Here is a 24076-nt window from a genome sequence, read left to right on the forward strand (position 1 = left end):
AAATGTCCGTGGTACTCACGGTAACTAGATTTGCTTTATAGAGTTGAAAAATAAAGCTGACAGTGTTCGTACTGCTCTGCCTTGGCTGGGGGGGGGGGGGAATCACACGTTAATTTTATTTTTAGAAGTACTCGTGGATGGGCTCTGAACAAAGATGAGAATTTGATCTCTGTTTAGAAAGAATTTAAACCCTGCTGCATCCTCTGCTTTTTTACAGAAAGGATTTGGAGCTTTTTAAGCCAAGACCAGCAGTTTTCTGCTTGGCGCGTAGTCGGCCGTGGCAGCGTCAGGCTGCTGCGAGCGGGTCAGTACCCTCCCACCGGTGTCCGGGCCGGACTCTGCCGCGTCAGGGTTCCTCTCGCCCACGCCGGCTCCGTCCTTGTCCTCGTGCCACAGGCAGCGGCGGGCACGGGGATGGAGGAGGTGAAAGGCTAAACAAACCCCTTGGCTCTCAAAAGCCGTGCTCTTATCGAGGCAGAGCAGCCGAGCTCCCCACGCCCACACGCCCACCCTGCTTCCCCTCCGCCACGAGCTTGGGATCGCAGCCGCGTGCCTGCGCGGGTGGGAGAATCCCGGCCTGCTTCCCGGGAATGCCGAGGCAGAAGTTGCGGTCTTGAAATGAGCGTGTGTTGTTACTCTTTGGTGGAGGAGGTGGTGCGGTGCTAATTTAACCGATTTGGGTTTGATTAGATGTGTGTTTCCCTCTTGTTTGCCGTAACCGGTTCCCATTTTCCTAAATCGGAAGCAGGGCGTTGCAAATCCGGTGGGGATGAGTGGAGGAGGGCACGGAAACGCCAACTCAATCCTCTCCAGCCAGCCACGAAGGGGAGTAACAAGCCCCGGGAATCAAGCGCGGGTCCCCCAGCCCCTTGGCAGGGGCCTTCCCTGCCTGAACCCCCCTCCATCACCCACAGGGTGCTTTTTGGGGCCAAATCGGATTATTTCTTTAATCTCACCTGTATCAGATCGGTTTCCCGCGTGCCAGGCGCAGTGCTGGGGGGTTTATCACAGAATAAATTGTCCCTTATGGACCCTGTTAGTGCTGTGACGAGGAGCCAAGTGCTTGGGCCCCTCTTCTACTGAGGGTAGATGTTGGGAAATTTCAACGTGTGTATATATATATATATATATATATATAAAAACTTTTTTTTAATATGTTTCTTAATAAAATAGCACAACCTTGGGGAGCAGCTTTGCTTTACCCCTGGTGTCAGCCCTGTCCCTGCTAAGCCAGCGCATCGCCAGGCCCTTCCTATCCCCTGTGCCACTGTGGGGATACCCCAGGGCCACCACGCTGGGCTGGCCCCGAGGGGGTCCGGTGGCACCTTCCCCCCCCTTGTCCCCCTCTTGTCCCCCAGCCTTGGTCCTACATGGTAGGATGAGCTGAGCTCCGGCATGGAGAGCTGCTGTGTCGCATGTCCCCCAGGGGGTTGGCGGTGGCTCCCCCCTTCCCCCCCCCCCCAATTAAATAAATTAGGATTAAAAAAAAAAAAAAGAAAAAGAAAAGCCTTGTCATGCCAGGCTGGCACATGGGGACCCTTGTCACCCCGGTGGGGGCCAGTCTGGGGACGGGGGGGACCCACGTGCCACCAGGGAGGCGGGGGTCCTGCCACCCAGGGGATGGCTGGGGGGCCCCCCGCCAGCCGCAGCAGGGGTGTCCCATGGGTGCTGGGGGGCTCAGGGCCGCCCGGGGGCTGCTGGCACCATCAGGGGCTTGGGCAGCACGGGGGGCTTCATGGAGAGGGAGCGCTCCAGGGTGCCGGGCCGGGGGCCCCAGGCTGGCCCCCCCGGGGTCCCCAGCGAGTGCATGCGGGTGAGCCCGCGGGCCAGGCCAGGTGGTCTCGCAGGCGTCCCCCCGAGCGAGTGTCTCTGTGCCAGGGGCCGCCGGGGCGGCGGGGGGGCTGTCGGGGGGCACGTCCAGCCGGCGGGGCGTCCCGTCGCGGGGGGCCGGGGGGAGGCTGGAGAACGGGGTGCCCGGCTGCACCCGGTTGGCGAAGGAGCTGGTGCCCGGGGGGGTCACCGGCCACCCCGAGCCCCCCGTCCCGTGCAGCCGCTGCAGCATCTCTTCCAGGGTGGCCTTGGGCGGGGGTCCTGGCCCGGGGGGGCTCCGGGCACTCTGGGGTGCCGAGGTGGGCGGCCTGGCTGCGCCGGGGCTCCGTCACCCGCTCCCAGAGTGCCTTGGCAGGTGGCCGTGGGGTGGCCTCCGGCGTGTGGGCAGCTCGGGGGGGTCCCGCAGGCCCCCAGCCCCGCCCTGGGGTGGCAGCAGGGGGTAGAGGCGGGGGGCAGGTGGCTGGGCCGGGGGCCGTGGGGCGGCGGCAGGGGGCTCCGGGGGTCCCTTGGGGGCGGCGGGGCGGCGGCAGCAGGCCGCCAGCAGCCCAGCAGCCAGGGCGCCCAGGGCGAAGGCGCCCAGCACGCAGCCCACCAGCACCGGCACCGGCACCGCCGCTGCGGCCCCCGGCCCGGGCTGGCGCACCCCTGCGGGAGCACCCGTCAGCCCCCCGCACACACGGGGGACCCGGGCCCCCAGGGTCCCTCCTGGAGTCCCCCTGCCCCAGGTCCCTCTCCCGTCTGTGGGGGTCTCTTCCTGGTCCCAGGGGTCCCCCACCCCGGGGTCCTTCTGTCCCTGGGGGTTCCCCCCCATCCCCAGGGTCCCTCCCCAGTCCCTGGGGTCCCTCTCTTGATCCCTGGGGGTCCCCGGGGACCCCCCCACCCCAGGTCCTTCTGTTCCTGTGGGTTCCCCCCCCCCATCCCCAGGGTCCTTCCCCAGTCCCTGGGGTCCCTCTCTTGATTCCTGGGGGTCCCTCCTCCTCCCTGGGGTCCCCCCCGGTCCCTGGGTGTCTGGGGGGGCAGACAGGGTGTCACTGACCATGGGCCAAGTCTCTGTCCCCGTCGCTGTCCCCCACGGCTGGTGCATCTGAGAGCAGAGCGGGGTCAGGCCAGGCCACCCGTGTCCCCCTGCGGCCACCTCCGTCCCCCCAGTGTCCTCCACATGTCCCAGGGCCCCCAGCATCGCCCTGGTGCCCCCTGCATCCCCCCCGTGACCTCGTGTCCCCAGAAGTTCCCACAGCGACCTTCTGTGTCCCCCCAATATGGCTTTGTCCCCAGTGTCCCCCATGTACCCCCCTTCACCTTGGCAGGTCCCAGCGGGTCCCTGGGGTAGCCCTCCACGTCCTGCTTGAAGCCGTTCCTGGGCAGGGCAGGGGACATCACCCACCGTCCCCAGAGTCCCCACCCCGCGAGGAAGGGACCCAGCAGAGGGGGGTGGGGTGGGGGGTGTGCCGGAGAGGCCACCACAGGGGACACTTACGGAAGGTCCTCGGAGAAGGGGACGCAGCCCTGGCGGGGCAGCCAGACACAGTAGGGGTCACCGGGCGGCCAGGCAGCTCCTGCAGGGAGTGGGGGGGGGGGGGGGGCAGGTGGCCGCGTGCTGTGGTCCCACACACACGTCCTCGTGCCCTTGCACGCCCCTGGCCCTCGCACACCCCTGTGCCCTCACACATCCATGTGCCCTCACGCACCCCTGGCCCTCGCACACCCCCGTGCCCTCACGCACCCCCGTGCCCTCGCACACCCCTGGCCCTCGCACACCCCCGTGCCCTCACGCACCCCTGGCCCTTGCACGCTCTTGCACACCTCCGTGCTCTCACACATCCCACCCACACATGCCCTCGTGGCCCCATGCACACCCCGTGCCCACATGTGCCCCTGCACCCTTGCACACCCTCACGCCCTCGCACACGCCCATGCTCTCGCTCACCTGCGGCAGGCGCCGTGCCGGGCGCAGCGGCTCAGGGGCAGACGCACCAGGCACCCGGCGAAGGCGACGTAGAGCTCCTGGCCCGGCGGGTGCAGCTCCAGCCCCAGCACCCGGCTGGCGCCCCGCGGCCCCTGGCATCTGCCCCCCCCAGGAGCACCCATCGTGACGGCACCCCCAGCACCCACGGCCCCCCCACAGCACCCGTCGGCACCCTGCAGCTCCGTGGCACCCACATGGCCCCGCAGCAACTGCATGACGCCACAGCACCCATCAGCACCCTACGGTACCTCCCTGACCCCACGGCACCCATCAATGCCCTGTGCCCCCCACGTTGCCCCTCAGCACCCACACCACCACTGCACCCATCAATGCCCTCTGCCTCCTAGCACCCATCAGCACCCACAGCCCCCCTGCACCCATGGACCCTACCAGCCCCCCAGCACCCCCAGCGCCCCACACTCACCGCCTGGGGTCGTAGAGGCTGATCTCCTCCAGCAGCAGCGTCTCAGAGGTGGCATCCCCAGTGTCACCAGGCTCCCGGCTGTCACCAGGTGCTGGGGTGCCACCGGGGGTGCTGGGTGGCCCCGGGGTGCTGCGTGGCCGCCAACACCTTCAGCACCCGCCCGTCCTCGGCACCCAGGAAGAGCACGGTCTGGTTCCCACGTGGCCCCCGCGCCCGTGTCCACCGCCAGCTGCGTCAGCCTGCACCCAGCGCACCCCTTGCACACCCTCGTGCAGGGGTCTCACACACCCGTGCACCGGGGCGTTGCACACCTCTGCGTGGGACCTTTGCACACGCTCAGATCGGGGCCTCGCACGCTGTCGCACGCTCTCGCACTGGGGCCCTTGCACCCAGGTCTTACACACCTTCACACAGCCTTGCACCAGGGCTTTGCACACCTTTGCACTGGAGCTTTGCACATTCTTGCACCAGGCCGTTGCACTATGTGGGACCCTTGCACATGCTTGAAACGGGGCCTCGCACGCTGTCGCACACCCTCGCACTGGGGCCCTTGCGCCCAGGTCTTACACACCCTCGCACCAGGGCTTTGCACACTTTTGCACATCCTTGTGTGGCCTTGCACCAGGGCCTCGCACTGGAGCCTTGCACGAGGACCCTCCCCACCCTGCAGCACCCATGGGACCGGCTGCACCCTCCCCAGCCTGTGCACCCGCACCCTCCTCGCACGAGCCACCCCCCGTCCCCGCGGCCACCCACCCCCGGGTGTGCACCTGGTGCCAGTGCGGGTGAAGAGCGGCCGCCCGCCGGCGGGTGCCACGGCGCCGTGCAGCAGTGGGTGCTCCTTGGCGAAGGCCAACGTCTCGTCGGGGAAGTCCCCAGAGGTGACAATGCCGGCGGCCGGTCCCATCCCAGCGCAGCATCCCGGCCTGCGGCACAGCCGGCGTGGGGACGCGGGTGGCCGTGGTGCCCCGGAGGGACCCAGGCTCTGGGGTGCGGGGTGTGGGGGGTGGTACCTGGGTCGGGGCACCCTGTCCTCGGGCACCGGCATCCAGGTGCTGGAGGCACCGCGGGGCTCGGCGAAGGGTCCCTCGAACGCCCGCTCCACGTCCGCCAGGTAGAAGGCGCAGACGGCTGAGCCAGGGATGCTGCGGGGTTGGCACCGGGTGGCACCGGCGCTGGGGACGCCGCTGTCCCCTGCCAGGGCTGCCATGGTGGCCTTGGTGTGGCCAGGGCCCCACCGTGTCCCAATTCCCCTGTGTCCTGCCCCACTGTGTCCCCACGTCCCCGTCTCCCATGTTGCCACCAACCCTGTCCCCATGCTCACAACCCCAGAGCCCGGGACCCCTCGTCACCGGGACCCCCGTCGCCATGCCTGTTGGGCTGGGTGCCGAAGAGGGCGAGGACGGCGGGGCGCCCGTGCAGGGCCCGGGGGGGGTGTCACCGCCTCCAGGACGTCGAAGTAGAAGATGGCATCGCCGGGGACGGCGCACTGCAGCCGCACCTTCAGGAAGGACGTCCAGCGCCGCTCCAGCACCCGCGGGGAGCCCCCCCGGTCGTTGCGGCACACCCCGCGCCACCCGTGCCACCGCCACCTGTGCCAGCACCCACGGGTGTCAGCACCCAGAGCATCAGCACCTGGGCACCCATGGGTGTCAGTACCCAGGGTCCTGCAGGGATCAGCACCTAGGCACCCATGGGTGTCAGTACCCAGGGCATCGGCACATGGGCACCCATGGGTGTCAGCACACAGGGACTCATGGGCATCATCACTTGGGCACTCATGAGGACCAGCACCTGGGCACCCATGGGTGTCAGCACCCAGGGACCCACAAGTGTCAGCACCCAGGGCATCAGCACATGGGCACCCATGGGTGTCAGCACACAGGGACTCATGGGCATCATCACTTGGGCACTCATGAGGACCAGCACCTGGGCACCCATGGGTGTCAGTACCCAGGGCATCGGCACATGGGCACCCATGGGTGTCAGCACCCAGGGACCCGCAAGTGTCAGTACCCAGGGCATCGGCACATGGGCACCCATGGGTGTCAGCACACAGGGACTCATGGGCATCATCATTTGGGCACTCATGAGGACCAGCACCTGGGCACCCATGGGTGTCAGTACCCAGGGACCCGCAAGTGTCAGTACCCAGGGCATCGGCACATGGGCACCCATGGGTGTCAGCACACAGGGACTCATGGGCATCATCACTTGGGCACTCATGAGGACCAGCACCTGGGCACCCATGGGTGTCAGCACCCAAGGACCCGCTGGGATCAGCACCCGGGCAGCCAGGGGCACCAGCACCCGGGCAGCCAGGGGCACGGCCACCTTGGGCTGGCACCAGGAGCACCCACAGGCAGCAGCACCCTGTGAGACACCAGCACCCGGCCAGATGCTCGGGCGAGGGGCACGGGGGTCTCCCCTGGCCTGATGCCAGGGGGATGGGCTGGGGGTCCCCCCACCCCCCGGTGCCCACCTTGCCCAGGGCACTGAGCTCCACGGCGACCTCCCTGAAGAAGAAGTAGACGTAGGGGCCGTAGGGCAGCGCCTGGACGAAGTGGGGCTCTGGGGGGAGGGGCCAGGGGGGCCATCAGCCCCCGCCACCTCCTGTCCCCATCCCCCACCCCTGTGCTCCCCACTCCCTGCCCCCCAGCCCCCGTGCCCACCCCCCAGCCCCCCCGCCGGGTACCCTGCAGCCAGCGGGAGCTGTACTTGAGGGTGCGCAGGGGGGGGCGGCCGGGGCTGAGGCTGCGGTAGATGACGGCGTCGCTGGCTTGGAAGTCGGCCACCGTGGCTGAGTACAGGCTGCCGTCTGCGGGGGGGGGGGACACCAGCGTCAGCCCCACGTCCCCCCCTCAGGGGCATCCCCGTGTCACCCCCGCCCTGCCCAGCACCCACCGACGAAGAGGGCGACGATGCTCTGCTTGGCGTCGAAGGGGCACCGGGCCTGGCCGCTCACCTCCTCGCCCTCCTGCGCCAGGCTGCTCACCTGGGGGGGGGGCGAGAGGGTGAGACACCCCCCCCCCCCGCCAGCTCAGCACGGCCCCCTGCTGCCCCCCAGCCCCAGCACGGAGATGCTGAGGACCCTCCCCCCGCTCATCACACCTGCGGGCACTGCCCTGCTGAGCTGCCCAGCTGAGACTCCCCCCTCATCACAGCCCTGCTCTGCAGTGGGGGGGCCAAGACCCCCCCCCCCTCATTCATCACACCCCCTGCCCCATGCTCCCTGGCAGGGCTGAGACCCCCCCTCACTCATCACATCCATGCTCCTCAGTGGGGGGGCTGAGACCCCCACTCATTCACCACCACCCCCCCCCCCCCCCCATGCTCCCTGGCAGGGCTGAGACACCCCCCCCCCCCATCACACTCCCCAGCAGCCGCTGAGACCCCCCAGTCACGCCCCCCCAGCCCCCCCCACCTGGTAGGTGCGGCAGAGGGGGCTGAAGGCGTTGGTGCCGCAGGCCAGGAGGGTGCCAGCGTCGCGGGGCACCAGCACCCTGATGTAGTTGTGGCACTCATCCTGCGTGGGGGGGGACACGAGGGGACCCCGACGTCACCACTCTCCCCTGCCCTGAGCCCCCTGCCCACTCCCACTCCCTGTATCCCCCACCCCCTGCACCCCCCACCCCCTTGCATACCAGTACCCCCCCCGCATCCCCATACCCTGTACTCCCACCCCCCATGCTGCCCCTGCACCCCCACACTTCATAGTCGTCCCCCCCCCAGACCATGCCCCCCTCCCCCCCCCCGTACCCCCCCACCCCCCCTCACCTGCAGCCGGCCCCGCATGGCGCAGTTCTCCCTGTCCCGTGACTCCCAGGTGAGGTACTGCCGGGTGAAATGGGGGCGGTGGGCATGGGGACCCCCAGCCCAGCCCCCCCGTGCCCCCAGCCTGCCCCTCCCGTGCCCCCTGGCCCCCTTACCCGCTCGGGGTACAGCATCCCCTTGTCCTGCCCCAGGTTGAAGGCATAGATGTGGTCCCTGGAGGGGGGGGAGTGTGAGCGTGCGAGGGGCACAGGGACGTGCGAGGGGCATGGCGACGCAAGCATGCACGAGCATGTGGGAGCACATGCTGGTGGGCACAAGCGTGTGCAGGCAGGGGCGCTCAGGGGCTTGAGTGTGCAGAAGTGGGCACAAGCACATGCAAATGTGCCCAAGCATGCACAAGGACGTGCAAGCGTGCCCAAGCATGTGCAAGAGCAAACAAACCTGCAGGAGCACACGCAAATGTGAACAAGATTGCACAGGCACAGATAAAACATGTACAAGCATGCACAAGTGCATGTAAGCTTGCACAAGCATGGGCAAGCATGCGTAAGCACACACATCCTTGCACAAACGTGGGCAAATGTACAAGGATACACAAAAACACAAGCATGCACAAGCTTGCACACACACAGACAAGGATGTACAAGCCTATACAAGTGTGCACAAGCTTGCACAAGCACACAAAAGGGGGATGAGCTTGCACAAGCATCGATAAGCACACGCAGGCGTGCACAAGTTTGCACGAGCTCGCAAAGGGGTGTACGAGCTTGCACAAGCACAGACAAGGGTGCACAAGCACACACAAGGAAGCAAAGGGGGAGCGAGCTTGCACAAGTGCCGGTAAGCACACGCAAGCACAGACGAGCACACGCCAGCGTGCACAATCGCACGCAAGCTTGCACAAGTATGCACAAGGAAGCAAAGGGGAGGTGAGCTTGCACAAGGACAGATGGGCTTGCACAAGCGCCGATGAGCACGTGCCACGTGCACAAGCGCCCACGAGCGCGCACAAGCGCCCACGAGCGCGCACAAGAGCTCACCGGGCGGCGACGAAGAGGGTGCCGTTGAGGCGCAGCATGCGCTGGAAGTCGAGGCCGAGCTGGGCCGTGCCGTTGGCCCCCCCCCAGGCCACCGAAGCGGGGGTAGGCGGCGGTGGCTGCGGGGATGGGGGGATGCGGTGACACCCCGCTGGCCCCCCCAAGCCCCAGGCCCCCCCGACCCCCCCCCCCCCCCCCCCCCGGCTCACCTGCCAGCCCCACGGTGCTGCGCGGCACCAGGTCCCGCGGGAAGGATTGTGCCGCCCCCCCCGGCGAGGAGGAGGAGGAGAATGAAGGGCAGCGGGACCCCCCAGCATGGCCACGGGCACCGGCCCCCCGGGGCTGCCAGGGGCTGGTCTCGGCACCGGAAACTGAGGCACGGGGGGGGGGGGCACAGAGCAGCCCTGGGGGACACCCGCCACTGTGGGGACAGTGCTCCCAGCGCCCCCTCCCAGTCCTTCCAGTGCCCCCCTCCCAGTGTCCTGGTATCCCCGTCCCAGTACCTCCAGTGACCCTGCCCCAACGTGCCCATCCCAGCGTCCCCAGGACCCCAGTCCCAGTGCTCCCAGTGCCCCCCTCCCAGTGTCCTAGTATCCCCACCCCAGTATCCCCAGCGACCCTGCCCCAACGTGCCCATCCCAGTGTCCCCAGTCCCCCAGTCCCAGTGCTCCCAGCGCAGCACAAGCGTGTGCAGTGGGGCACGGCTGTGCGCACCCCCGCACCCACTCACAACCCCCCAACACCCGCACAGCGCTCGGGTCCAGCACCCACGTGCAACTCCCCAGCCCCCTGAGCACAACCCGAACCCCCCCAACGGCACCCCCCCCAACACCCCCCAGCACCCTGAGCACCCCCAACACCCTCACAGCACCCTGAGCACCCCCCAGCACCCTGAGCACAACCCGAACCCCCCCCACCCACTCCTCATAGCACCCACACAACACCCCAACAACACCCCTCACCCCGCAGCACCCCCCCACCTACACCCCAAAACACCCCGAAACCTCCCCAACCACAGCCCGCCCCAACACGCCCCCGATCCCCCCGCAACATCCCCCCGACCCCCCCCAACACGCCCCCGATCCCCCCCCGACACCCCCTCGACCCCTCCCGCAACACCCCCGCGCCACCGCACCTACCCCCTCGCGGCACCCCCCGCCCGCCCCCCCCCCCCGACACCCCCCTACCCCCCCCCCCGGCCGCCCCCTCCGCGCCCGGTACCGGCTCCGCGCCCCGAGCGGCCCCGAGCGGCTCCGCCCCGGAACGGGCCGGGACCGGCCGGCGGCCGGAGCGGGGCCGGGGGGCGGGTCCGGGACCCCCGCGGGACCCCCCGCCCCGCCCCGCGGCCCGCCCTATACATAGGCGCTAATCCCCTTAATGAGCTGATCCTCATTAGCCGCTGAGGGCGGGGGGGCGGCTTGCACACGCGTGTGCACCCACGTAGGGGGGGTCAGCGCGGGTGCCTGCACACGCGTGTGCACAGACGCGTGGGAGCGGGCACAGCCCTGCCTGCGAGCACCCCGCGCTGCCCCCCCCCCCGCCGTCGATGCACACGCGTGTGCAAGCACCCGCGCTGCCCCCCTCCCCCCCCCCGCAAGCACCGCCGTGCAAATGCCCACGCGCGCAGACGTGCATGCGGGTGGGTGGATGTACGTGCGGTGCACGAGCACGCACACGCGTGGGCAGCCTTGCACAAGCGTGTGCAACGGGGCTGGCCGTCACCTGTGACCCCCCCACCCGAGTGGGACCTGCTGCCCCACTTACCACCAGCGCGTGGCATTCGCACGCACGGGTGCAGCTGGCCCAGGGTGGGACTGGGAGCTACTGGGAGTGACTGGGAGCTCGTGGGGGCGCTGAGCTCCCCCCAGTGTGCCACCCGGGCTGCGGTCCCCTGTCACCAGCCCCTTCGGGGAGGGCGGACCCTGGGGACATCCCGGGGCACTGGGTGGCCCTGGGGGGACCCTGGGGACCCCCTGAGGCTCTGGAGGGTCCCGGGGGGGGGGGTCCCAAGGGTGTGGGCACAGGGTGGACACCTGGTGGCATCACATGGCGTGGCACCTTGCGGGGGGGCCGGTGTCCTCGGGTGGGTGCCCGCAGCCCCGGGGCGGGTGACTGTGTCCCCAGAGTGCCAATGGCGCCGCGAGAGATGACACTGTCCCCAGGGGGTGTCCATGTTCCCAAGGGGAATTATGTCCTCGGGAGGGGGTGGGGGGGTGTTATTGTGTTCCCAGGGGCTGTGACCATGTCCCTGAGGGGGGCAATCGTGTCACCTGGGGGTGACCATGTCCCCAGCAGGGTGACACTGTCCGCAGGTCTGTGTCCCCACGGGGATGGCCCTGTTCCCAGGGGGACAATCATGTCCCCGGGGGGTGTGATGGTGTCCCCGGCAGGTGACAAACAGGCAGAGCCAGGTGACAGTGCTCGGTTTTATTTACAGGCCCTCAGTGTGGGAGGAGACCATCCCTGTGGGGGTCCAGGCATTGGCATGGGGGTCCCACCCCCCCGAAATCCCCGCGAGAGCAAAGACGTACAAATAAATACAACCAGAGGGAAAACATCAGCTGGTAAATCCTGTCCCAGTCCCTCCCAGTACATCACAGTCCCTCCCAGCAGCCCTGCAAGAGGGCTGGCTCTGCATCCAGGTGCTGGGTGTCCCTACAGCAGGAAAGGTCCCTCGAAGGAGACAAGGAGGGGACACTGTGTGTTCCCCCCCAATCCCTGTGTCCCCTCCAGTAGACCCTGGCAAGGGCTGGGGGTGTCTGGGGTCCCTGCCACCACAGGGTGGGAGTCACGGCCGTCATGTCCCCAGTGTCCCTGGTGTCACAGTGTGAAGATCTCATCCTCTGCGTCACGGAGGGTGGCCGCCCGTGGGGTCCTGGTGAGTGGCCGGGGGCCAAGGCGGGGGCCCAGGTGGGCCGGGGGCGCCCTGGTGTCGGTGCTGCGGGTGCCTTCAGCCTCAGCCGTGCTGCAGGGACGCAGCGGGGTGGCATTGAGGGGTGGCCTTACCACCCGCTCACCAACCTGGGGGCCAAAGGCACCTTCCAGAAGCCCCCTTGGCCCCAGCAGGGAGGCGGGGTGGGCGCGCTCACCCTGTGCTGCCGGCGCGGAGCCGTTCTGCTGCCGCCGCCTTGGAGCGCCCGATCTCGGCGTCCAGCTGCCGCAGGAAATCGGTGGCCGAGAGGTCGTGGCGGGACGGAGCGGGAGCAGCCGAGGTGTCTCCTGAGGGGACGGACGTGTCCTTGTCCTCGTCATCAGGGCAGGGGCCCCCTGGCAGCGCCGGGGTGGGGATGAGGAGGGTGGAACTTGAGGAAGATGGTGTCCGAGGTGTAGAGGCGGTTGGCGCGCTTGATCTGCTCCATCTGCCAGGGACGGGATGGGGACCGGGATGGGGACAGGACAGGGGTGGGGATGGGACAGGGATGGGTACAAGAGTGGGGACAGGGACAAGGACAGGGATGGGATGAGGACAGAGGGATGGGATGGGGACAGCGATGGGATGGAACAGGAATGGTGACAGGGATGGGCACAGCGATGGGATGGAGACAGGGACGGGATGGGGACCGGGATGGGGACAAGAGTGCAGACAGGGACAAGGGCAGGGATGGGATGGAATGAGGACAGAGAGAGGGACAGGATGGGGACAGGGGTGGGATGGGGACAAGAGTGGGACAGGGACAAGGAGAGGGATGGGATGAGGACAGACGGAAGGACGAGATGAGGACGGGATCGGACGGGGACAGTCACAGGGACCGGGGGGACAGGGACGGGAAGGGACAGCAATGGCCCCACGGGGACCCCGGGATCGTCCTGGCCGCCCTGCCCCCGCGACCCTGCCCCAGGGCCCCTCGGGCCCCCCGGACGTGCCCCCCCCCCGCCGCTCACCGTCACGCCGTAGCGTAGCGCCAGCCCCGGTAGCGTGTCCCCGGGCTCCAGGCGGTGCTCCCGGGCGGAGGCCCCCGCTGCCCCGCTCCCCGCCGCCATGGCGGGACCCCGCTCCGCCCCGACCCCCGACGGCGCGGGGGGCGGGGGGCTCATACGCACAGCCCCGGCCCGGCCGGGGGACCTGCCAGGGCCCCGCCGCTGCCGCCGCCGCTGCCGGGGGCGGGCTCGGCCCCGCGCCGCCCCCCGCGCGCCGCTGAGGACGGAGGCGCCAGGCCCGGCCCGGCCGCGCCGCGGAGGCCTCTGGGCCTTGTAGTCCGGGGCGAGCGGGTACCCCTCCGGCCCCTCGCGCAACGACGTCGCGCCCCCCCGTCGCCACGTCGAAGCCCCCCTGGCGTCCCCCCCCGCGCCCCTCGCGCCGGGCCCTGCCCCCGGGGGGGAGTCTCTGCCCCTCCGGCCACGCCGTCTCAGGGAGAGGAACTACAATTCCCGTCATGTCGCGGGGCGCGGCCCTCGAGCGTTCCGATTGGCTGCCGCTCCGGCGCGCAGCATGCCGGGAGGAGCCACCCGGAAGCTGGGCGGTGGGAGGGCAGTTCCCATAGTAACCGCGGGCCGGCGCCGGGGCTGCCATGTCCTTCAAGCGGGAGGGGGACGACCCCGGTCAGCTGGGGGTGCTGCAGGTGGGTCTCGCCCCCTTCCCTCCCTTCCGCGATCCCTCTGACCCTTCTCGAGTCCCCCAGACCCGGACCCGGCCTCCCCACGCACCTCCCGGCCTTGCCCCCTCGCCCCGGCCCGCCCCCGGCCCGGTTCCCCGCAGCCCTTCCCCGCTCCTCCGTGCCCGTAGATACCCCCCTGCGCGCCGTCCTGCCAGCTCGCAAATGCTCCTCTGCCCCCCCCCAGTGCCTCCCCATCGCTGCCCTGGGCCCCCTCGAGTTCCCCTCTCAGTGCCCCCAAAACACCCCCCCTGGCCTAGGCTGCTCCCCGAAATTGCCCCCTTCCCCTGCCTCAGCCTGTCCCAAACCGCCCCCTCCCCAGCCTCGACCACCTAATTCCCCACCTGCCCCTCAGTGCGGAACGGGGGTCCCCAGGGTGCTGAGGTTTCTTGGCCTAAGCGGGGACAGGTCTGGGGAAAAGGACTGGTTCCCTGTGGGGTAAACTGGGGGCAGACCCTGCTCCGGCAGCAGGCGTGGGGGGGACAAGCACTCACCCGGCCCCCTTGGTCTATCCCAGAAAAGACGTATCGCGGACCTGTTGGCCAACTACATCCCCGAGGATGAGGCACTGCTGCTGAGGAGCAGGGAGGTGAGCGAGACCCCCGAGTGCAGCCTCCCCCTCCAACCGCTCGCGGGGTCCTGACAGCAGCTTCTCCCCCTCGGCACAGGTACGCCTGCACAGTGTGTGCCCACGCCCTGTCTTCGACACGCTGGACGTGCTGACAGTCCACAGAGCCGGCAAGAAGCACATGGGCAGTAAGTGCAGGTCCCCTGGCGGGGTGAGCTGTGCCAAGCGGGCATGTCCCCCCACCCCCTTTGCTGTCTTTCAGGCCTGCAGCGCTTCTACAGCAGGAAGCGCTCACTCCAGGACGCGGCTCAGAAGCGGCGGCACGAGGAGGAGCTGCAGGCAGAGGAGGCAGGCACACAGGTTGGTGTAGATGCCCCTTCCTCACCCTGCTGGACCCCCAGATGGGGCCCCCCTGAGCTCTGTCCCCGGTCCCCAGGGCTCCCCGGCCCCCTCTTCTGGCACAGACGAGGAGGATTGCCCGGAACGCTCTGCTCAAAGCAGCTCCCTACAGCAGCTGCTGCCGGAGGACGGGGTGAGGCTTCTGTTTTTGCTGCTGGAGAATGTGGGAAAGCTCTGGGCTTCCTGGGAGGGCACTGGCAGTGCCGTGACCTCACTGCTGTCGGGCGTTTGTGGGATGAGGCCCTGACCCCTTCTCCCATCACAGGGTGGAGGGAAGCAGCTCACGAGCTGGTGTCACCCAGATGGGGCTGAGTGCTGCCCCGATGCTGCCAGAGCCGTCGCAGAAGAACGGAGCAGCCCTGGACGCCAGCCCTGCAGCCCCTGCTGCCGGGGCACCGCGGCAGGCGAGTGGGTAAGAGCTAGCCAGTGGCTCCAGAGCTGTGCTGGCACCGGCAGGGCAGGGGCGCCTGGGCAATCGGCTGGCCCTCTCCCATTTCTGTGGGTCCCACCAGTCCCCTCTGCCCTCGCAGGTGCCCCGAAGACAGCTCCGGCGCGGACGCAGCAAGGCAGCAAAGGAAAAGCCTCATCATCAGTCCCGAGCCAGGCTGAAGCCCTCAGCCCCGAGAGGCGCCAGGCCCTGGAGCGATACCTGCAGCTGCGCAGGTGAGTCTTGGCCCCGTTGGCGCGGGGAAGCCCGTAATGAGCCGCCTCTCACTGTCCATCCGTCTGTCCCCAGTGCCGGCTGGATCCAAGACCGCTCTGGCAAGTGGGTGAAGGATGAGAACGCTGAATTTGACTCTGACGAGGACGAACCACCTGCACTGCTGCCGGCCTGAGGCCCCCCTGGGCTCCTCTGGTCCCCACGGGGACTGTCCCCCTGCAGCTGTCCCCACACCTGCCATTAATAGAGGCAGCTGGAGAGGATGGAGGTGTCTGAGCCGTTGCAGCAGGTCCCAGGGAGGGGTAATATTGGGGTTCCCACCGTCTTGCCGCCACGGGGTGCTCAACCTAGTGCCTTTTTGGGGTGCCCCTACTCTGGCCAACGCCCTACAAGTGCTGCCAAGCTCCATGTGGGTTTTGGCCTGTCCTCTGCTGTCCCTGTCCCAAGTCACACTTGTTTTCTCACACGCTGGCAGCTGCCTGCGGGTCATGGCCTTTCGGGGTGGTGGTGCTGGGTTCCCCCCCTCCTCCCCAGCCCTGACAGCTGTCCCAGTGCTTCGCAGAGCACCCTGCCACGCTTGCCCTCCCCCTGCCTCAGTTTCCCCCCACTTTTCCTGCCAGCCTTTGGGTGCCTGCGTGTGCTCCCACGTCAGGGTGCACCCATGGGACTGTCATTTATGGTGTTGCACCCTGAGCTGGCATCCATGCCCTTGGGACAGCACCCACCCCCCACCCAAAGGTGTCTCTGGGCCCTGGGGTCATATTCTGTCCCTTGTGGAGGGTCCCTGGCAGTGCTGCCTGGGGTGATGTTACCCCTGGGCACTGGGATTTACCCGCTCACATCGGCTTGTGCCGATAAATAATGTGGTGGCACCTATAAATAGGCTCTGTGCCCCCCACCCCCCCCCACCCCTCTGGGGCCATGGGTGCTGGGCCCTGTGGGTCCTGGGTGCCCAGCTCAGTGCCACGGGGGCACCTGGCTGCCCCACCCCTCCTGGTGTCGTAACCCAATCCCTGGGGTATAAATACCCCGACCCTGCGGCCCCGCTGCTCCCTGGGGGGGTCCAGGCATCCCGCTCAGCCCCTGCGGGCCCCCCCCCCGGTGGCGTTACCCTCCCTCAGCCCATCCCTACGATCCCAATTCTGTCCTGCGCACAAATCCTGCCCCGGGATGCATCCGAGCGGATCCCAAAGCCGCATTGCTCCGTCTTTATTTACAGCAGCTCCAGGGAGCAGGAGCCATGCCGGGGGGAGGGGAGGGCTGTTAGGCTTTCTTCTGCTTGCGACCTGGGGGCAGAGGAAAGAGGGGGGGTCAGGGCCGGGACACACCCCACCCCCCCACCCCGATTCCTGCTCTGGGAGGGGACACAGGGGACGCTCACGGAGCTCGTTGTTCTTGGTGATGGCGATGGCGGCACGGGCGCGGGGGCCTTGCTGCGTGAAGTGGTAGCCAAAGCGCACGACGGAGGGGCACTGCTCCAGCATGGTGGCCATCTCGCATCTCCACCGTGTCGCCCAGCCCGCTGGCACTGTGGGGCCGTGGTGAGACCAGATGCACCGGGAAGTTAGGGACACCCCTGTCCCCCTCCCTAGGCCACCCATGGGTGCCCGTCCCTACCTGGTTGTCCACCTTGAGCTCGCTCAGAGTGGTGTTGTGTACATGGCCTTGATGATGCTGATCATGCCAGCACTGGTGATGAAGTTGGATTCAATGTTGAGGCTCTCCAGGGTCTTGTTCTCCATCAGCATCTCGGCCACAGCCTGTGTGTCACCTCAGGGTGTCACATCGGGGTGTCACCCAGGGCTGGTGCCCCCCCCCCCCTTTGGCACGTCCTGGGCCACCGATGCCCCAGGTGACGGTGGAAAAGCCACTGTCACCTGGCCTTGCTGGTGCTCAGGGTGGAGCCCGGGTTAGGGGCCGTGTCCCCTCCCAGTCTGGAGAGGTGTGGGGACATGGTGGGACACGGGGCTGGCACTCACGCTGGCCACGGGGTCGTTGCTGCGGGTGGCCACCAGGCTGAGCTTCTTGACGTGGGTGTTGGTTTTCATGGCCTCGCAGACGGCCTTCAGCGTGGAGATTGGGAATGTCCTGCCGCAAGGGGACATGGGTGTCACCGAGCAGCTGGGGACATCCCCGGGGCTGCAGGGTGTCACCAGGGGGGATGTCAGTGGCATCGAGGGGGTTTAGATGTGCCCTTGGAGACAGAGACATCCCTGAGAGGGTGCTGGATGTCACCCAAGGTGTGTAAGTGGCACCAAGCGGATGTCACCAAAGGGACACGGATACCCCCAGGTGGCGACCAGCGCCCTGGGGTGCCCTGGAGCCACCCCAGGGTGAGGGCAAACACCCCAGGACAGCAGGCAGCACCCTGGAACAGGGTGTCCCAGCCCCATGGGGACACCCCAGGAGCAGCACCCTGGGGACGCTGCCACCAGGTCCTTCACCTTGATGTTGTTGAGGTTGACGTCCTCCAGAGTGCTGTCGTTGGCCTGGATCTGCCGCAGCGTCTCCTCCACGTTGGTGGGGTTCGGGGGCTCGTCCGGCACCGGCTTGTACGTGTCAGGCTTCACCACGCCTGGGCACACGCGTGTGTGCGGGTACGCGCGTGCCCGTGCGTGGGGACACGGACGTGTGGGGACACATGCGTTTGCACGTGTGTGTGGGGTCACCACGGGGTATCCCAGAGGGGTTCTGCTCCCCAAATCCACCCCAAACAGCCCCCGTGGCCCCTGTCCGGGGGGTGGCTCATCCCCCACGTCCCCTGTCCCTGTGTCCCCAGGCCACTCACTGTTGATGCCCTCCGTGTTGGAGATGGTCCCGCTGCAGATCGCGTCGTAGTACTGCTTGTTGCTCATCAGCGTGTACATGCCCAGGATGGCTGTGGGGCCGGGGGGGTCAGCTGTGCCCCAGGGCCCCCCGTGTCCCCTGGGGGGTGGCTGCAGCCCCCCCTGCCCTGCCGGGGGGCTCGGGGAAGCCGCAGGGAGCGCGCGGGCCGGGGGCCAGCGGTGAAAGCCGAGCGTGGGGGCACAGCGCTGCTTTTAGCCGGGCGCTGGCCGGGACCCAGGGAGGTGGGGGGGGGGCCCGGCACACAGCTGGCAGCGGGGAGTGGAGTGTGACACGGGGCTGGGGCAGGCGTGCAACCGTGCAACACTGATCCTTGTGCAACGTGCTCCCCGCTGTGCAATGTGCTGCCGCCCCGTGAAGCTGCTGTGGGACACGCTACCCCCCGTGCGAGGCTGCGGTGCAACGCAGCAGCTCCGTGCAAGGGGGCCAGGCGAGGCAGCAGCCTTGTGCAAGGCTGTCGCACGACATGGCTGCCCCGTGCAAGGCTGTGGTGCAACATGGCTGCCTCGTGTGAGGTTGTGGTGCAATGCACCAGCCTGGTGTGAGACTGTGTGCAACACGGCTGTCCCGTGCGAGGCTGTGGTGCAACACAGCAGCTCCATGCAAGGTTGTCATGCAATGTAGCGTGGTCTCGTGCGAGGCTGTGGTGCGACATGGCTGCCCCGTGCAAGGCTGTGGTGCGACATGGCTGCCTTGTGTGAGGTTGTGGTGCAATGCACCAGCCTGGTGTGAGACTGTGTGCAACACGGCTGTCCCGTGCAAGGCCGTGGCACGATATGGCTGCCCCGTGCGAGGCTGTGGTGCAACACAGCAGCTCCATGCAAGGTTGTCATGCAATGTAGCGTGGTCTCGTGCAAGGCTGTGGTGCGACATGGCTGCCTCGTGCAAGGCTGTGGTGCAACACAGCAGCTCCATGCAAGGTTGTCATGCAATGTAGCGTGGTCTCGTGCGAGGCTGTGGTGCGACATGGCTGCCCCGTGCGAGGCTGTGGTGCGACATGGCTGCCTCGCGTGAGGTTGTGGTGCAATGCACCAGCCCGGTGTGAGGCTGTGGTGCGACATGGCTGCCCCGTGCGAGGCTGTGGTGCGAGGTTGTGGTGCAATGCAGCAGCCCCGTGCGAGGCTGCGGTGCGACGTGGTTGCCCCGTGCGAGACCCACCGGCGATGTCGCACATCTCGGCCTCGGTGGCGTTGGCCAGCGCCTCCTCCAGCTCGGGCTCCAGCGTGATCTGCTCCTCCCGTGGGATCTCCCGCGTCGGGTTCTTGGGCACGAAGGGCTTCCCTGGGCGCGGGGACGCGGGTTGCATCCTGCCCGGCCTCGCACGGGCCGGTGGTGCTGAGCATGGTGGCCCGGGGACGGGGCTGGCAGGGGTGCTGGGGATGCGGCCGCTGCCGGGGGGGTGACCTGGCCTGGGGGTGATGCTGCCGGGGGTGGGGGGCCAGGGGGGACGTGTCCAGTGGGTGACACTACTGTGGGGGTGATGTTGCCAGGGGGTGGCATTGCCAGGGGTGGCTGTACTAGGGGTGGCATTAATGGGGGTGACATTGCCAGGGGGTGGCCATACGGGGGGGGTGACATTGCCAGGGGGTGGCCGTACCCGGGGCTGGCGGGGACCCAGCTCGCCCAGGACACCCGAGCTGCTGGCGAGGACGGTTCTGCCGAGCTAAATATACCCGGCACCACAGGGCCCCGTGCCCCCTGGTCCCCGCCACTGTCCCCGCCATGTCACCCCCCGGGTCCCCGCACCTTTCTTCTCGCCGGTGAAGGGCACCAGGTCGTCGCGCTCGCCAGCCTCCAGCGCCTGCTTCTCCAGGTGCTGCAGCAGGGCCTCCCGGTCCAGCGGCCCCGTCGGGCTCTTCTGCGTCTGGTCCCGCTGCCGCAGCCCGGCCGGTAGCAGCACGTTCTGGGGGACACACCGTGTCACCCCTGGGGGGACCCTGACGGCCGGATGGCACTCATCCTGCTTGCCACCCCCTGGCACTGGGACCCACCTCGGGGTCCATCTCCAGCAGCTCCAAGTCCAGCTGCGCCAGCTCCTCAGCCGACAGCTCCTGCAGGATCTTGTCCTCGTCGATGTCCCGGTACTTCTCCAGCTCCTGCCGGTAGGACGTCATGGCAGCGGGCCGGGGGGCGGCCTGGGGGGGTGACAAGGGGGGCTGAGCAGCTGGCAGGAGGCTCCCCGGGGTGGGGACATGCCCCACACCGTGGGGGGACACCCCACGCCACAGGGACCCCCTCCATGGCACAGCCCACAGGGTGCCTTCGCAACTCCGGGTGCTGCTGGGTTCCCACTGAGCTGGGGGGCCGTGGGGCACCCCCCGCGTAGGGGCTCTGGGGGAGTTGAGGCGCATTGTCAAGGTTCTTCCCCAAACCAGGACCCAGCATCCCCCCCGCAAAGCCTCCCCCACTGCCTGGGGGCAGATCCCAGTGCAGCAGCTCCAGTGCCACCCAGACCGCCCCACCAGCGCCCCTTTGCCCCCCCAGCACAGATCCCCCCCTCCCTGGTGAGGGGCAGCAGGGGTGGGCGCTGAGGACACGAGTCCCCTGGCACCAGGGTTGGGTCCCCCCCGAGGAACCGGATTGAGATTCCGCCCCACCCCACCCCCCACCCCCCCCCCCGACACCAGCATCCCCAGGGCTGGGGGCAGGGGGCACACGTGCAACTGGTGCCCCCGGGAGGGACCAGACACCCATGGGTGAAAGCTGGGGGGGCTGCGGGGTGGGGGATCCCTCAAAGCAGGGATCCCCGACAAACCCAGGAGCCCCTGTCCCTGGGGGTGACATGCCCCCCCCCCGGGATCCCCCACCCCCCCACAGGCCCTACCTGGCCGCTGGCTGGCCGGGCGGTGGAGCCTGCCTGGGTGCGAGCCCCGGTGGTGCTGAGCCCCGGTGCTGAGCCAAGGGCTCCGGCCGCGCAGGGCATGAGATCAGCGTTTTATTCTGCGAGCCGGCGGGGAGGGGCGAGATCACATATCGCCGGCGTTATCGAGCCCTGCCAGCCCCGCGCCAGCTCCACCCCAGCACCCCGGCAATGCAGGGGCACCCTTGGGCCGTGGGGGGCCCCTCGTGACCCGGGGGCGCCCCGTTACCTCTTGGGGTGCCCCTGGCTGGGGGGGGGAACGGGGGGAGGCCACAGGGAGAGGCTGAACCTCTTGCCTGGGGCCCCGCGGCCCCTCAGAGACCCCTGACACCCCCCCCCCCCCCCCCGGGGCATTTTAAGCCCTTTCACCCCAAGATTTTCTGGGGGAAGAGACACCACCCCGCCCCCCCCCAGCCCCCCAAATCACATTCGGGGGGTGCACGGGCAGCAGCGCTTGGAGCAAACCGCTTGTTTATTGTAGGGTCTGTGTAAAGCAGGGGTGGTACGCACCCTGCCCCTACTGCGGGTGCTCCCGGTGCCGCGCATCTAACAGAAATAGGAGTCCGCACCCTGCTTGTATACAGGCTACTCGGGTTTATTTCTTTTTTAATATAAAAAAAAAAAAAAGGAAGGCGATAAATAAAGCAACGAACCGTTGTCACCCGCAGGAGTCAGAGTGAGGACGGGCCTCAACCCGCGGCGGCCACGGGTCCCCCGCAGCCCCCCAGCACTCAGGTCGTGGGGACGCTCTGCTTGATGACGATCTTCTGGCGGGTGGGACGGACGTTGGGGTCGGGGCCGGGGGGAGCGGTGGCCCCCAAGGTGGCGGAGGCGGCGGCGCTGGGCAGCCCGTGGGCCGTGATGTATTTTTTGTAGGCCTCCCGGATGATTTTGAAGGCGCGGATGTTGGAGTAGGGGATGTCGGTGATGGGGTCGCGGTAAACAGCCGGTTTGTGGGTGACGGGGCAGATCTCCCGCACCGGCAGCCGCGGCGGTTTTGCTTTGGGGAAGAAGCGCTCGAAGGTTTCATCGTCGCTGAAGGAGATGAAGGTGCGGGAGCACTTCCCGGCGGAAGCTGGAGCCGGGGCTGGAGCTGCTTCAGCCTGCTGCAGGTCTTGGTCCAACCTAGAAGAGACTCAGTCAGTGCCCAGGAGACCCCCAGGGCAGGGGGAGACCCCAGGGGAGCTCCCATGGTGGGCAGAGCTGCCAAATCTGCTCGAGCTGCCCCCCAGGACTGGAGTGTGGGACACGTGGGGCTCCAAGGTGCTGCCCAAAACCCATTTCTCCCTTGCCACGATGGAATGGAGCCCAGGGAGGGATCGGGGTTGGGAGGCAGGGACAGAGAGGCCCGGATGGGTCTGTGAGGGGTAAAAAACTACGAGGGACACGTCGAGGTGACCCCAACCTACCCCTCCACATCCACATTCTCCTCCTTGCCCGGCTCCGGGACGAGGGGCATGGTGACGGACCAGTACCGGATAACTGGCCCCACGCACTTCCGCTTCTTCTGGACCTGCTTCTTCTTGTCGGCTTCCAGGCGCTCGTAGTTCTCTGTAAAAACAGCGACAAGCCGAGGGGGAGGCTCAGCGTCACACTGACACCCTCATCCCCTCTCCCTGTGCCGTTTCGGGGGGCCCCTGCACCCCTTGGCACGGCGCCTGGCTCACCCAGGGAGCGGAGGTTGATCTCCTCTGTGATCTTGGCTTCCTCCAGCAGCTCCTCCTGCGTCAGAGGCCGGTCGTAGCTGGTGCCACCCTTCTTACGCTTGGACTGGACCTGCCGCTCCTGGATGCGCAGGAAGGTTTGGCGCGTGTGCTCCGTCGTGGATTGCCGCATGTGCTTCCTGCCTGCGGCGGGAGGGCAGGGCTCACCGGCCGGCCGGCTCACCGGCAGCTCTCACGCAGGAGGCCCGTTTCTAGCCCCGTCCCGTGCGCACTCACTGTCTCCCATGTCATCCTGCAGCTCCAAGGGGACAGATTTCACCTCTCGTGGCTTCTGCGAGCTGCTGCTGGGGACATCCGCCTTCTTGGGGCGAAGGCTTTTGAGGGGCTCCTATGGGGCAGAGGGCGTGAGGAGGGAGAAAAACTCCCCCAGGCCACGGCTTTGGCCCCGCTTAAACCTCGGCTTTTCCCAGCAGGGAGCTGGGAAGGGGATGCCGGAGCCCCCAGCCCGGTCCCGGCCACCCCCCCGCACCCGGTAGGCCTTGGTGACGACACGGCGGCGGCGCTTGGGCTCGCTCTCATCCTGGTCGCTGGCGGGTTCCTCGCCCTCGTCGATGTCGAAGTCCGAGTCCACCTCGTCGTCGCTGTCCGACTGGTCACCCCTGTACTCGTCATCGCCCGATTCCTGCGGGGACAGGGGGCTGTGTCACCCCCCACTGCCCTCCCGCCCCACGGCCACGGCGGCCTCGTTGCTATGGGGGGGGGAGGGGGGCACGACCACTTCTCTAATGGCTGGACACCCCCGGGGCTCCCCAGATACCCTCTCCGGGGCTCCCCATCCACTGCTCCCGGACCCCCCAGATATCCCCCACCCGGAGCTTCCCGCTACCCCGGGGACCCCCACCTTCCCCTCCCGGGACTCCCCATCCACCCGCCTCCGCGCCCCCTAGAAATCCCCCCCCGGGGACCCCCACCTCCCACACGGGGCTCCCCATCCACCCGCCCCGGGCCCTCCAGACATCCCCCCCGGGGCTCCCCCCCCCCCGGGGCTCCCCCCCCCCCCAGACACCCGCCCCCCCCCCCAGCACCGGGACACCGCCAGGCGCGTTCGTCCGAGACACCCTCCCCCGTGCCCAGGCTTCCTCCCGGGCCCGCGGCGTCTCCGCACCTCGGTGAAGCCGCCGTAGGTGGTCTGGTAGAACTCATCCTCTTCCTCGGCTTCCAACAGCCCCGAGAGTCGGTTACCGGCCGTGCGCCGCGGGGCGCGACCCTCCGCCAGGCTCATCCCGCCGCCGCCGCGATCGGCGCTCCGCTGCGCGACCTGCAGGGCCCGCCCGCTGCGCCGCCAGGCAGGAGAGAGCGAGTGCCGAGCGGCCGATGGCGGCGGGCGCCCCCTGGAGGTACGGAGGGGGCACGGCAGGCTGCCAGGGCGAGGAGGGCTCTTCCATTGCGCACGGGGG

The 24076-nt window shown here is 68.2% G+C and overlaps 5 protein-coding genes across 5 annotated transcripts; 1 reads left to right on the top strand and 4 right to left on the bottom strand.

Moving 5' to 3' along the window:
- Nucleotides 1–1130: 1130 nt before the first annotated feature.
- Nucleotides 1131–10811, bottom strand: SEMA6C (semaphorin 6C). The gene is given in 25 exon segments (XM_056322623.1): nucleotides 1131–2475; nucleotides 2867–2914; nucleotides 3130–3157; nucleotides 3160–3187; nucleotides 3308–3366; nucleotides 3368–3386; nucleotides 3758–3895; nucleotides 4221–4333; nucleotides 4335–4427; nucleotides 4429–4459; nucleotides 4991–5146; nucleotides 5234–5365; nucleotides 5593–5654; nucleotides 5656–5787; nucleotides 5789–5812; nucleotides 6703–6791; nucleotides 6916–7038; nucleotides 7125–7215; nucleotides 7645–7746; nucleotides 7998–8054; nucleotides 8150–8207; nucleotides 9035–9108; nucleotides 9110–9150; nucleotides 9241–9402; nucleotides 10796–10811. Coding segments are annotated over 25 exon segments (2985 nt in total). The 3' UTR covers nucleotides 1131–1366.
- Nucleotides 10812–11443: 632 nt separating this feature from the next.
- LYSMD1 (LysM domain containing 1) lies at nucleotides 11444–13253 on the bottom strand. The gene is given in 4 exon segments (XM_056322637.1): nucleotides 11444–11996; nucleotides 12121–12332; nucleotides 12334–12390; nucleotides 12914–13253. Coding segments are annotated over 4 exon segments (567 nt in total). The 5' UTR covers nucleotides 13067–13253; the 3' UTR covers nucleotides 11444–11851.
- A 227-nt stretch (nucleotides 13254–13480) lies between these two features.
- On the top strand, nucleotides 13481–15514 carry SCNM1 (sodium channel modifier 1). The gene is made up of 7 exons (XM_056322493.1): nucleotides 13481–13590; nucleotides 14292–14379; nucleotides 14454–14551; nucleotides 14628–14723; nucleotides 14856–15002; nucleotides 15121–15253; nucleotides 15327–15514. The coding sequence occupies exons 1-7, from the start codon at nucleotides 13540–13542 to the stop codon at nucleotides 15362–15364; spliced, it is 651 nt and encodes a 216-aa protein (XP_056178468.1). The 5' UTR covers nucleotides 13481–13539; the 3' UTR covers nucleotides 15365–15514.
- A 128-nt stretch (nucleotides 15515–15642) lies between these two features.
- Nucleotides 15643–21258, bottom strand: TMOD4 (tropomodulin 4). Its single transcript, XM_056322494.1, is given in 12 exon segments — nucleotides 15643–16537; nucleotides 16633–16762; nucleotides 16765–16779; nucleotides 16869–16906; nucleotides 16909–17011; nucleotides 17231–17339; nucleotides 17676–17826; nucleotides 18040–18129; nucleotides 19254–19376; nucleotides 19842–19998; nucleotides 20087–20230; nucleotides 20920–21258. Coding segments are annotated over 12 exon segments (1182 nt in total). The 5' UTR covers nucleotides 21019–21258; the 3' UTR covers nucleotides 15643–16514.
- Nucleotides 21259–21528: 270 nt separating this feature from the next.
- On the bottom strand, nucleotides 21529–23965 carry VPS72 (vacuolar protein sorting 72 homolog). Its single transcript, XM_056322565.1, has 6 exons — nucleotides 23785–23965; nucleotides 23149–23301; nucleotides 22896–23007; nucleotides 22623–22802; nucleotides 22365–22506; nucleotides 21529–22080 (listed from the first exon to the last, which is right to left on the bottom strand). The coding sequence occupies exons 1-6, from the start codon at nucleotides 23899–23901 to the stop codon at nucleotides 21687–21689; spliced, it is 1098 nt and encodes a 365-aa protein (XP_056178540.1). The 5' UTR covers nucleotides 23902–23965; the 3' UTR covers nucleotides 21529–21686.
- Nucleotides 23966–24076: the final 111 nt, after the last annotated feature.

The sequence above is a fragment of the Falco biarmicus genome, chromosome 19, assembly GCF_023638135.1.
Source record: "Falco biarmicus isolate bFalBia1 chromosome 19, bFalBia1.pri, whole genome shotgun sequence".
In the NCBI taxonomy this organism is placed as follows: Eukaryota; Metazoa; Chordata; class Aves; order Falconiformes; family Falconidae; genus Falco; species Falco biarmicus.

What these genes read in the sequence shown, in the direction of transcription:
- SCNM1 (XM_056322493.1), top strand. Translation starts at nt 13,540, where the DNA reads ATGTCCTTCAAGCGGGAGGGGGACGACCCCGGTCAGCTGGGGGTGCTG. An exon ending in CGGCAAGAAGCACATGGGCA is followed by an intron (nt 14,380 to 14,453) that starts GTAAGTGCAGGT and finishes GCTGTCTTTCAG; the next exon opens with GCCTGCAGCGCTTCTACAGC. An exon ending in AGCTGCTGCCGGAGGACGGG is followed by an intron (nt 14,724 to 14,855) that starts GTGAGGCTTCTG and finishes CTCCCATCACAG; the next exon opens with GGTGGAGGGAAGCAGCTCAC.
- VPS72 (XM_056322565.1), bottom strand. Translation starts at nt 23,901, where the DNA reads ATGAGCCTGGCGGAGGGTCGCGCCCCGCGGCGCACGGCCGGTAACCGA. An exon ending in CCTACGGCGGCTTCACCGAG is followed by an intron (nt 23,302 to 23,784) that starts GTGCGGAGACGC and finishes CTGTCCCCGCAG; the next exon opens with GAATCGGGCGATGACGAGTA. An exon ending in GCAGGATGACATGGGAGACA is followed by an intron (nt 22,803 to 22,895) that starts GTGAGTGCGCAC and finishes CTCCCGCCGCAG; the next exon opens with GCAGGAAGCACATGCGGCAA.